Source organism: Eurytemora carolleeae, unplaced genomic scaffold, assembly GCF_000591075.1.
Source record: "Eurytemora carolleeae unplaced genomic scaffold, Eaff_2.0 scaffold1171, whole genome shotgun sequence".
NCBI lineage: Eukaryota > Metazoa > Arthropoda > Copepoda > Calanoida > Temoridae > Eurytemora > Eurytemora carolleeae.
In genome coordinates, this window is record NW_019397068.1 from 92,781 (window position 1) to 106,449 (window position 13,669).

General features: G+C 32.0%; 1 protein-coding gene across 1 annotated transcript; it reads right to left on the reverse strand.

The window, feature by feature from the left end:
- Positions 1–2,135: 2,135 nt before the first annotated feature.
- On the reverse strand, positions 2,136–13,442 carry LOC111711570 (extended synaptotagmin-3; the record flags this gene model as incomplete). Its single annotated transcript, XM_023485955.1, has 13 exons — positions 2,136–2,220; positions 2,590–2,681; positions 4,349–4,435; positions 5,609–5,737; positions 6,012–6,129; positions 6,628–6,704; positions 9,277–9,343; positions 10,735–10,757; positions 11,176–11,229; positions 12,179–12,238; positions 12,477–12,572; positions 12,948–13,016; positions 13,390–13,442. Coding segments are annotated over 13 exons (1,010 nt in total), but the record flags the coding sequence as incomplete, so codon positions are not given.
- Positions 13,443–13,669: the final 227 nt, after the last annotated feature.

Consider the following 13,669-nt stretch of genomic DNA (forward strand, 5'->3'; position numbering starts at 1 on the left):
GTCAAGGGTATCGTTGTTCAAATTTATCATCGAACTGGTTTTCAATTAAAATTATTATTCAGTACTTCCTGATGTACCCGGGGTTGCCCAGGTGTTAAAAACACTTTAAAGGAACTGTAAAGGAAAAATGAAAGGGGGTATAGTATAGGCTGAAAGCTAATCACTTTAGCTCTCGATCGCGACCCATGAAAGTTATATCTGATGTTCCTATCTTGAGAAACTGATTTACAACTCTGTCAAATTTATACGAAAATTAATATATATACAATTTTGTATAAAAGTAGAGGGTTTAAATAGATCAAATTCAGCTAATATGCAACCAATCTGAAAACGATTATATCCCAGAGAAAGCTAATTGTAAAGTAGGTTTACTCAAATTATAATTCTATATTTTTTATTTCTATTTTTAATAGATTTAATTCATTAAATCATTTATACGTCCGAATTACTTTACCAGAAATTCCACCAATGACAGTGCAGTTAAGTGGTCATGTGATACAGGCGAAGACACGTAACCAGTATACTGCTCTCCCATTGGTGATAGTTCTGGTCGCGTGATTTAAGTTTAAGATTTTCTAAATTTTACATATATGAACTTGCGTATAATTTTAAAACAGTTTTATATCAATTTCTCGAGACAGGAACATCAGATAAAACTTTCATGGGTCGCGATCAAGAGCTAAAGTGATTAGCTTTCAGCCTATACCCCCTTTCATTTTTCCTTTACAGTCCCTTTAAGAACAAAACAAAAAACTTACTTTTCTATCCTAAATATATATCACCCCCAAGAGCTTTGTTAAATAGATAAAATTACTTTGAATCTTGTCTGAGCAGGGTTTTCTCCGATTGTGGAGAACTGATACTTAACTCACACTTGGATAAAGGGGCAGATTTTCCTAAACAAAATTATTTTCTTTTTTTGTTTATATTTGCTTTTAGAAGCTGTATTCCTCCGTTTATTTATTGTATGATATAGGACTGCAGGAGCCTGTGTACAACTCATTTTTTGTTACTTCATATTCTTTTTGTTACTTTAATTTTTTTGTTACTTCATATTTTTTTTGTTACTATTAGAGGAAATCCAAACCACGAACTACCGTAATCTCGGATCAAATTTTTATTTGATTCAATCAAAAAAGTTACGATAGAATCTGATTAAATTTTGTTATAATCTGATTAAATTTTGTTATAATCTCATTAAATTTTGTTATAATCTCATTAAATTTTGTTATAATCTCATTAAATTTTGTTAAAATCTCATTAAATTTTGTTAAAATCTCATTAAATTTGTTAAAATCTCATTTAATTTTGTTAAAATCTCATTCAAGTTTGTTAAAATCTCATTTAATTTTTTAAAGTAAAAATCTCATTCAATTTTGTTAAAATCTCATTAATTTTGTTAAAATCTCATTTAATTTTGTTAAAATCTCATTCAATTTTGTTAAAATCTCATTTAATTTTTTAAAGTAAAAATCTCATTCAATTTTGTTAAAAGTTTTCCTAAATAGAAATAGAAAGATCCGAAATTAATTGACAATTAATCAGACGACTTTACAATTGTCTTTTATCTTTGAACTAGTTGGTATTCATTTGTCAATTTAATTTTAAAAATATAATTGATGAAACGATAATCATAAAATAGTCCTGCAATTTTCCAAAAGTTGTCTACGTTTTTGTGCGTTCAAAATCACTCACAGCAGATTAGAATGATTGCATTAAAAATTGGAAAATATTCATTTTAAAATAAAAAAAAAATAAAAAATAAAATGTATCCAAAATTCTTTTTATTTTTTTCTAAAATCTTTTGTTTAAACAAGAACTTAAAAAAAATGTAGCACCCCACCCCCCCACGGGTCCCCCTCCCTCCTAGTGAATACTGATTATTAATTGTACAGAGTTAAGAATTTAGTGTTAATTCGTCCGATCATAACTCAGGAACCCCTGGACTGATTTGCCTCAAATTTAATTGTTGAACTCGGGAGACCCACGGGAATGTTCTTAGTTTTGTTTTGAGATTCTAAATTGAGTGGGTCCACTTTTATAGCGAAAAGTTAATATCCCGGTTAAAATCGTATTAGTAAACGGCGCGCGCGGTAGTAACTATGAGTACCATGTACAACGCTGGGTTCCCTATGCTAGATACCTGTATTTTGAGTTATAGGTTTCCAGATCATAGAAACCAGGATTTCTCCATGTTTCGTATCATCCAACCTAATCCATCTACAAAAAACAAACAATTAATACTATGCAGCATTTTGTATTCCTGGTTCCAGGGGCAAAATATCAACCAAACTATGTAAAAAACATATTATATCTCTAAATATAAATCTGAACTTTTGTAAAAAGAGAGATTAAAAATTCTTTATTTCCGAACTAATGCCTCATGAAACTTTAGCAGAAAAATATGTGAAAAAAAAGATAAATAGAAACTTTTCTTCTATATTCATACTTTGACCGGTCCGTTTTAGTTATTGTTTGATAATCTAAGAAAAGCAAATGCCGCAGATGGAGCAATAATTAAAAGTTAAAAATTGAAGTTAGGCGCAAAGCGCCCTGGAAGCCTAGGATTGACAAAAGAACTGAACCAACCTGTCCTCGATATTTCCTGCTAGAACTGAACTCACGGATAGAAATGTTCGTCCCATGAAATCATCCTCAGATCCAGCATCATAATCATATACCTGTACAGTGTACATAATCATATACCTGTATACCTGTACTGTGTACATAATCATATACCTGTACAGTGTACATAATCATATACATGTACAGTGTACATAATCATGTACATGTAAGTGTACATAATCATATACCCTTACAGTGTACATAATCATATACCTGTAAGTGTACAGTGTACATAATCATATACCCGTACAGTTTACATAACCATATACATGTACAGTGTAAATAATCATATATCTGTACAGTGGACATAATCATATACATGTACAGTGTACATAATCATATACCTGTACAGTGTACATAATCATATACCTGTACATAATCATATATCTGTACATAATCATATACCTGTACAATGTACATAATCATATACCCGGACAGTGTACATAATCATATACCTGTACATAATCATATATCTGTACATAATCATATACCTGTACATAATCATATACCTGTACATAATTTTATACCTGTACATAATCATATACCTGATGGGCTATAACCCAGTTTTATAATAAATAGTTAGACATTTAACTAGAAAGACAATTAACCAGTTGGACAATTTGCCAGTTAGACAATTATTCATTTAGACAATGCACCAGTGTGTAAATGGACCTTTAGACAACTCGAAAATTGACCAACTCCATATTTGAATGTTATTTAAATGAACGGTAGAAAAATTGTACAGTTGGCCGTTTAGACAGTGAACAATTTGACAGTCATGGTAACTGGACAGTTAAATAGTTGTTCAGTTGGTCAGTTGGACAGTTGTTCCTACTACATTGAGATCCAGAAAATTGCTGATTAAATTATATGAGTATTTGATGATGATACAATAGCTGGTTTTACTAGTGTCTTAAACATCCCGTAATATTTAAAATGGATCTGTGTAAACTGTACACTCTCAATCTCATTGGACTAATCATAACTTGAGTCTTAAAGTTGTCTTTTTATATCACAGTTTTCTGGTTCGTACTGCACACCTTATGAATTGCGTTGCTAACACAGAACAGAGATAAGAATAGAAGGGAAATAAGATATGAATTTGTTCAGTCCCGTTGAGCCTGATTGGGAGTTCAAAGTGTTCAATTAGTGTAGATGTTCACAAAATTTACGCAGTACATCACAATAATACAGTATGATCCCTGGACATATCCGTTACAATTTCTTCTTTTTAAAAAGTTGATGCTGAAATTAACCCAGGGGAATGTAAAGTAAAGTTAATGCTGAAATGAACTCAGGAATGTAAAGTAAAGTTTATGCTCAAATGAACTCAGGAATGTAAAGTAAAGTTTATGCTGAAATGAACTCAGGAATGTAAAGTTAAGTCTATGCTGAAATGAACTCAGGAATGTAAAGTAAAGTTAATGGTGAAATGAACTCAGGAATGAATGCTGAAATGAACTCAGGAATGTTAAGTAAAGTTCAAGCTGAAATGAACTTGGGAATGCAAGACAGGTTGTCAGAGAATTGATTTAGAGAAAATTAAATAATTTTCAAGAAAATATTTGTCCATTAAAAGAAGTTCCAGGGCCCAAAATTTTATACATTATACATTATACAGCACAAATTTTTGAATACAGTACAACAAATTGGCGAGTTTACACTTTTCTAGACCTAATTCCACTCTATACTTTAAGCTTATCTATTTTCTATTGTTGCTGACCTCTAGTTTTAAATCTAAGCCTTGGATTTCCTCTAGAGGGAATGCAGCTTTATAATTCCAGGTGGGGTCTACAGTCTTCTCAGCATACTACAGATAAATAAATGAATAAATAAATAAATAAATAAATAAATAAAACAATAGTATTAGGAGAAAAATCTGAAAAGCACCACCCCCCTTAGGTTGGAGAACACAGCTCACAGTAGAACTATGTTCATCATTGGGTGAGCACACTCAAACACCCAGCCTCCCCCCTCCCCCCCCAGCCATCTGTAGATGAGGTACTAACAGTAGGGATTAAAGCAAACCGTTTTTAGATGAGTGTATGCAATTGCATTCTCCCCAGTACTAAATGCATATTGCATAGGGCCAGATCTGAATTTAAATTTTGCGCTTCTCTGCATATAGCACCTGGTGAGAATGGATACACTCTCATCATGACTGGTGTTACGATTTAAGTATATTTAGAAGTTTAAACAGCTCAATCAACTTGCAAAGTTTTTCGCTTGTATGTTTTAACGAAAAGAAAAGCTGTCTTCAAAGCTTACTTAGGCTTCTGATAACTTAATCAAAAGCAAGAGTCTCAATCAAGTAACTTACATACTGCAATTTTACAGAATATCATTTTACATGCCTTTGCTACTATAGTGCAATTTTGCGCAATATCAATATAAAAATTTTTGCGCTAGGAGGTATATTTTTGCGCAAAAATGTAGCGCAACGAAAGCAAAAATGTGCGCTTTCTCTCCCAAAAATTGCGCAAATGTTTTGCGAATGGAAACCCTTCCTCAAGGGTAAAGTATCATTGAAGAGTCACTAGAACATTTTTCAACAATTCTTAAATAAATGATAAAAGAAAAAATAATTCATGTTTTTTAAACAATCCCTTTAAAGTAAAAGTTGCCGATCCATGGTTGTTTAAGTTTAAAGAGCACCGTATGAAGAGCTAATTTATATGAACAACCCTTAAAGGGACTGTAAGCATAATTTCAAGTGACCCTCCATGCGAAGATGGTAATGTCCGATTCACTACTGTGCCCTAGAAAGCTTTGTCTGATCGAGTATGAATTAGATATCAATGTTTATAATTTTGAAAACTGATTATTATATGTTACTTGCGCATTTCTACTGCAGGACATTTTTTGAATTCAACCTAGAGAAACGACAACATCTTCAACATTTTTTTCAGGAACGGTTACATGGGTGCCATTGTGAATTGGGCATTGTCATCTTTTCATGGAGGGTCACCTAAAATTAACCGACCTGGTTTTTGAATGAAATATTCTTTTCTCCAATGCTGAGTATAATGTAGGGATCAGACTTCCCTCCTATCAGATGTTTATCCTTCTTAACTAAATTTCTTCCCTTGGACACCATTACCTCGAGCACTCCCTTCAAATTTAAAAGCTAGTTTAGATGACATTTTTATTATTTATATATAGATCATATTTATTTTTGTAAATTTTAGAAATATGATTAAAAAGAGAAAAGGCTTCCTGAGAAAAATTGTGAAAAAAATTGTTGGCGTATATTTATTTAGGACATCCATAAAGTTGTGGTGTTCATTTCTTTAAGTACACCTTGTTCCTGTGTGGTTTTTGATATTTTTGGGACACCCTGTAACTGTGCAATAAAATGATATTTATTGGGACACCCTGTACTGAACCTGTGGTGTAGGCATAGCAAATAGCTGGTTCTCCAATGAACGAACAGACTCGATGGGAAAGTAGAAACTGAATCTATTTGGCCAGACAAACCCTCGTCGTATTATGTTATCCAGTACACTGTAATAAAAACGATAATGTTATCCAGTACACTGTAAGAAAAACGATAATGTTATCCAGTACACTGTAATAAAAACGATAATGTTATCCAGTACACTGTAAAAACCGATAATGTAATCCAGTACACTCTAATACTAACGATGATATTTTCAGTACACTGTAATAAAAAACGATAATGTTATCCAGTACATTGTAATACAAACGATATGTTTTCCAGTATACTCTAATACAAAACGATAATGTTTTCAGTACACTGTAATAGAAACGATAATGTTATCCAGTACACTGTAATACAAACGATAATGTTATTCAGTACACTGTAAAAAACGATAATGTTATCTAGAACTCTGTAATAAAAAGATAATGTTATCCAGTACACTGTTGATAAACGACATTGTTATCCAGTACCCTGTAATAAAACGATATTTTTATCCAGTGCACTGTAAAAAAAACGATTTTTATGAATTCAATTCTAAAATTTTTTAATTTAAACTGAACCTTTTAATAATATTTGATATGCCAGGTATCTCTCCAAAGTTTGCCAGTTTTCCAAGACTATAATCATACTCGGGCATCTACAAATATATATTTTGACATGAAAATTATCTTTTCACGAAAACAATTATGTAACTTTATTATATACTAGCTAAAGGGCCCGGCGTTGCCCGTGGAAAGAAAATTGAAAAAAAATGTTTTAAAAAAAGAAAAAGATTTCAATTTTTTTATCCTAAGACACCCCCCAGCCGACCGTGAGTGTCCACAAAAAATGTTAGCCCAATCGGTCCAGCCGTTTGGCCGGCATTAGGCAACATATATATCTACGAATGTCTTGTTTTATTATATAGATGACCGAAAAACTGTTATAAAAAGAATGAAAGAAAGTTTTTTTTCGCAAAAAAAATAACAAAACTAAATGAGAACCAGATATTTTCTCTTTAAAGGCATTTATCAAAAGTAAGAAACTCCCATTAACACCATGACGTAAAACTTTTTTTTAAAGTGATTAAGACATTAAGATTAATTTTTATTTTAAGATTTTTATAATAACAATCATAAGACAGAAAAATATTTCAAAATTACTAAAAATGTCCGCACTGTAAGAATTTTTTAACATTTTTTTTTTTAAGTATTACTGTATTCCAATTTTTTCCACTTTGGGATTCATGGGGCCCCAGGACCCCCAAAATCTGAAGTGAAAACAGCACCCCAACATTTATTTTTGATATTTTCAAAATAATTGGTATTAGAAATAGTCTGTACATTCTTCATGTCTATTTATTGATTCAGAATTCTGCTAATCTCTGCTTCTTTTTTAATTCTGTCTGATATTTCTGGTTTGTTGCAAGGAAGCTTAGCTCATTACATTTTTCTAAATTCAATATCTCAGCTGTTGACAGTGAACTCTTGAACAATCATGAAATAATTGCTTTTCTGGAATTTGATATTTGCTATCTCAGCTGGTTTGTAAATTGTTGAATGTTGATGACTATACTAAATATCGATATATACAATTACACAATTAATGTGAATGTTTCATAGGTCAGTTGCAGGGTGAGGAAAGAAAAAGGAACACTGCACCAAACATGGAATTTTAAAATTTTTAGGACCCAATGTCAGAATCTCCACTTATAAATAATGACAAATGTGGCTAGGAGTAGATTATCTGCAGTTGTAGTCTTAAAACTGATGTGTAAGAACATTTTGGGAAGTACTTATAAATGAGACTTTTACTTGATGCTTCTCCACGTTAGAAAGGTCCGTGGTTGATTGATATTTACATTTTTCCCATGGATTGTAGGTTTTACTTAAAAACTGGCAAACCAGACCTGTTTCTAAGAAGTGGAAGTCGAGCTTTTCCATAGCAAGCCTAGACCCAGAGAGGTAAAAAACCTCTGTTCTCTAGGGTAATACAGAGTTGACAGATGAATGCAGGCATTCCTTGTTGATTATCTTATTTTCCTCTTCAATTTCCCTCCATACCTTAAGTTTCTTACGTGTGTACGACTAACTTGGATTTGCCATTTTGCTCTGTCTCCCTGTACTCCTAGTTAATGATAGAAGCGCATCTGCAAAGACCTAGGTCCTGCTTTGAGGAAAGCTAGAGTTGAACTGCCGCACTGTAAGAATAAATATATCCTATCAGTGTGTTCAACCTATCAAACATTCTCATGGCTTGACGATTGTGATATTAACCTGAGAAAATTGGCTATCAGTGATTTTTCGTCATTGATTGAATATATTGCTGTTCCCTTCTGATTGGTAGAAGAAAACTATTGCTACAAATGCTAGCTTAAGTGAAGACAAATCATAATACATTTCTTACAATCTTTAAAGTATCCTGGGAGTTGAAAAGATCTAAAACGACCGAGCTTATATTGCTTGATTCACTTCTAGAAGAGAGGTTTCAGAGAGAATGGGTCCCCAGGGTGCCAGCGTGCACCGGCCCCACGCTTAAAATGTAAAATGTAAAATGCTAAATGGACATTAATTAATTAATCAATTAAACTCTGAAGTGAACCAAGCATAGTTTAGCTGTATTAGTTTTATTACTAAGTGTAAAGGAACTAGATGCCTGAAAAGTTAGGTGTAAGGGGCGCCCAAAGATCCCTTGTGTAGTGGGGTGTAAGGGGCACCCTGAGATCCCTTAGTTTATTTGACTGTGTAGATAGTGATAAACTAAATAATGGCAGAAGCTCAGGATCCTGATATTGATTCAGCACCTGAGGAGGAGATATGTCTGTGCTGTCAAAAAGTATTTACTAAGAGAGATGGTTGTGTCCAATGCTTTCTCTGTGAGCTTTGGGCTCATGTTAAATGCTCAGGGCTCTCATCTGAATGCATGAAAGCCCTTGGAAGCAAAAAGAATGATGGAATTGCTTGGACCTGCAGAGCCTGTAAAANTCAAGGACATCCTAAACATTAATTACATCATCAAGATCTGAAGTGAAAATTAATCAACTGAAAAACAAATATGATGAATTTATTAGTGCTTAATCTCAGTATGATAACAAGTAATAGGAGTATGGAGACCTTCCAGGAGATTTAAGTACCTGTAAAGCCCATGATCCGCATAACATGGCCACGCACGTGGCTCTCTTTGCGTGACTACTTCAAGTATTCAAGTATCAAGTATTCAAGTATCTATACCTGCATAAAGTAAAATTCGAAACCTCCAATCAAGGGCATAACATCCATTAAAGGTTTAATAGTCAATCTAAACAGAATAACAGAATTTATAGTTCAGTTTCTTAGTTGTGCTACCATAGGTACAACCATAGTTACTCTACTAGTAGCATAGATAGATGATAACAATAGTATTGCGACTAATAAACTGAGCTTATGATTGGTCGATGGTATTCTTACTTCAGCCATTTTTCATCTAAGTGACTTACGCATATATGCAGCAGAAATAATTAAAAGGAAATTAACAATCGAATCTGTTTTCAAGATAGAAATATAATGGAATCTTACTCAGTGCTACTCACTTTAATATTTTACGGGTACCGTTGTAAATGGTGCATGCAAGGTACTAATGCAAGGAAAGTTAATTGCAGTTGCGTTTACTCTGCGTACATATTGAAAACAGTTCTTTCTGGGCGGAATTTGTAAACAAGAATAGATGCATCCGTGTTCGTTTAGTATCCGAGGAGGATAAAAGCATTTAATTTTGATAATTTTGAAAATTTAGATAATTATAGTTTCCTATGACCAGAATATTTCATAGATTATTTTTTTGAAAATGGATTCCATGTCAGGCTGTGACATCCGTCTTGTGTTTACTTTTCCGCCCAAAGACAGTACACTGCAGTACAAAAAATGTGTACACCTCTGAAATAACTTTCCTTGCATTAGTACCTTGGGTGCATGTAACTCTTTTAATGGTTCGTGAGTTTCTGGTATTTCTCTGTTGTGTTGATGACTTTTATCTAATGTGTTAACCGTTTAATCTGTTGTGTTTATGAGTTTTATCTGGTGTTTTTATGGGTTTTATTTGTTGTGTTTATGGAGTTTATTTGTTGTGTTTATGGATTTGTCTGTTGTGTTTATGGATTTGATCTGTTGCGTTTACGGTTTTTGTCTGTTGTGTGTATGATTTTATCTGTTGTGTTTATAGGTTTATCTGGTGTGTTTATGGTTTTTATCTGTTGTGTTTATTGTTTTTGTTGTGTTTATAGGTTTATATATTGTGTTTATGGTTTTTATCTGCTTTGTTTAAAGGTTTTATCTGTTGTGTTTATGGATTTTATCTGTTGTGTTTATGGGTTTTGTCTGTAGAGTTTATGGATTTTATCTGTTGTGTTTATGGATTTTATCTGTTGTGTTTATGTTTTTGTCTTTAAGTGTTTTCTAGTGTTTTATTTTTGTTTTCCTGTTTATCTGGTGTTTTTATTTTTATTTTACCTTACGGTGCCACGAAAGGAAATTTTATCTGTTGTGTTTATGGATTTTATCTGTTGTGTTTATGGGTTTTGTCTGTTGTGTTTATGGATTTTATCTGTTGTGTTTATGGATTTTATCTGTTGTGTTTATGGTTTTGTCTTTAAGTGTTTTCTAGTGTTTTATTTTTGTTTTCCTGTTTATCTGGTGTTTTTATTTTTATTTTACCTTACGGTGCCACGAAAGGAAATCTGAAAAATCAAATAATTTTTAAAATTCCAAATAAAACATTGAAAAATCATTGAACACATGTTAAGATGTGAATTAAAAAGTCGGAAGAATTATGATAAAATGATATATTTTGCTATTTACATTTTTAAAGAAAATATACAGTTTAACATAGAACTTCGGAGAAAGAATTTATAAAATGTCGTTTTCCAAACTAACTGATAATGGAATACTGCAAATATTTAGTTTTTTAATTAAATAATTAAATTGAGCTCTATAAAACTGTTCTAGCATATGCCATGGCTTTTTATTTATTCTTACAATTACTGAGATTTAGGTATAATTGTGTAAAACCTATTGATAAATTGTCAAGACGACATTTTATAAATTCTTTCAATATTTCCAAAGTTTTGGGGTAACTGTGAAAAAATTCCTGCTAACCTGATGAACTTCACAATCCATGTGTTGAACACTAAAGTTTACCCGGGCATCTCCCTTAATAGATTCATTCAAAGTTTATTGCAAAAGGTATATTTTTAAGATTTTGGAAATTTCCAAGATACCCAGCATTTGGGAAATTTCCCAAATACCCAGACATTTGGGGAATTTCCCAAATATCCGGTCACTTGAGAAATTTCCAAAATCTTAAAAATAAACAACCCTCAAATACTTGTAGAAATTTAGGCAATTTCCCAAATGCTTGGTTATCTGGGTAATTTCCCAAATGCTATAGGCTTCTTGAAAATTCCCCAAATATCCAGTCATTTGAAAAATTTCCCCAAATCTTGAAAATATACCACCCTCAAATACCTACAAAATTTCTCGGAAATTTTCTAAATGCCTGGGTATTTTGGAAATTTCACAAAAACCTATAGGTAAAATTTCAAGTTTCCATTTTGTTAGCCGGAAATTTCAATCCAATTTTAGATATAGAAAGAAATGTTAAAATATTAAAAGTTAAAAGTTATAAATTGACATACATTAAATACGCATTTCGTCTATAATTATATATTCACACATATTTTACAATAACAAATTAGTTTTTATTTTTCAAGAGGGTCATAGGACTGGCTAAGAACTTGTGACAACGATTTAAATACAAAAATTTACCAATGCCAGATCATAATCAAATCCGATTTTTTACAAACTAAGGCCCATAAAACTAGGGAATGGGAAGATGTCTAAAATAACATAACTATAGTGGTCAGCGTTTATATTAATACAACGAAGTCGAAGTTTACAAGTAAACAAAGAGAATCTGTTATTTGGCAACTTCTCTTTGTTTCCATGTTCATGTGTTTCCGTGCTGCTTAAAAGCTTGGTAAAAATAAAAATTTGAAATAAAAAATGTGTTTCCATTGTATTGATACTTACAACTAGACGATTGTAACATCTGTGAGAAAACTCATTTTAGGGAGGGAGGGGGGAGTATTTTTTTTTTTACCTGATAAATAATCTCAATATCCATCACAATCTCGTCTCTACCAGTATTCCTCTCATAAACCTTGGAAATTATTTAGTTGATAAAGAAGTTTTTGCCAGAAACTTAATTTTTTAATACATATATCTTTGCAACCTAATAGTGTAAACACTTTATATTTAAAACTTAAACTATTTTTAATTTACCATTATTCCTCCAACCCTGGCTGGAATAGATCCCAGTATATAACTCCCTTTAATTTACCCTTATTCCTCCAACCCTGGCTGGAATAGATCCCAGTATATAACTCCCTTTAATTTACCTTTATTCCTCCAACCCTGGCTGGAATAGATCCAAGTATAACTCCCTTTAACTTGAAGTTTGAAAGCTCCTCAAGTCTTAAACGGTTTAGTATTTCCTAAAATCAAAATTTTATTGAGGGGATTTTGAAAACGAATTGCACAGTAGCAACAATGTAAAGCTAATCCTCAAAAAAACAATACCCTTAGAAAATTTGTCAAGAATGAATGATATATTCATGATTTCTCTTGAAAAATAAGTTATTCTAAAATTGTGGTAGAGACTACTTGCTGATTTTTTATTGATTGACAACGGAGGAAATTAAAAATTGAGCTAGATAAACGACCATATCTTCCACATTTTTTATCAGATGAAAGGTTTAAAGGGTTCGGGGCTGTTTATCGGACATGGCCTTCTTTTAACGAAGGGTAACACAGCCAAAGCTTGGTGATAAATGAATAAAATTGAATCTCATGAGAATTAACTAGCAAACCTTAATCTTAGGTTCCACAAGCCGTTTTGCAATCTGTTGAGAGATTGTTCCAATGTTGGGCCAAACTTTCTGAAAAAAATAAATATAAAGAGCTTAAAATATGGTTCACAAAAAAGTATTTTTTATCAAGAATCATGATTGGTAATGGTAAATTCTTTTCCAAGCAAAGCAATGTGTCTTACTGGAGCAGTTATCAAAAATAGTTATCAAAGGTTCTCAAAAATATTCTCATGTTATTTGGTAGAATTTTTAAAACCATCGCGATCTATTTTTTCAATTTATCACAAAAGTTCGATTTTAAGTCATGTATAATGATATATATAGCAAAACAATTTCATAATATTTTTTATCAGTTTTTAAAACTAGTTTCATAAGTGGCAAAAGAAAAAATAGGACGATTTTCGGCAATTTTTTTTTTAATCCTGATTCATAATAAAAATACCTTTATTATGATATTAATCCACTCGACNAGGATTTCTGTCCAGTAAACGTTCACTAGGAAATTGCCTTAGTGAGAGAATAAAATGTTAAAAGTAAGAACATAATAATAGTTCTCGTTTTGCATCATGGTAACTTAGTACATTCTCCCATTCCAATACTCCTCTAAAATACTTCTACTAAATTAATATTTTTAATTTATGAGCAAGTGTTTTAAAGAACTGTCCTAGAAATTCTGCACATTTACATTACTTTTCAAAAATTGGTGAACTCCTTTCCCAAAA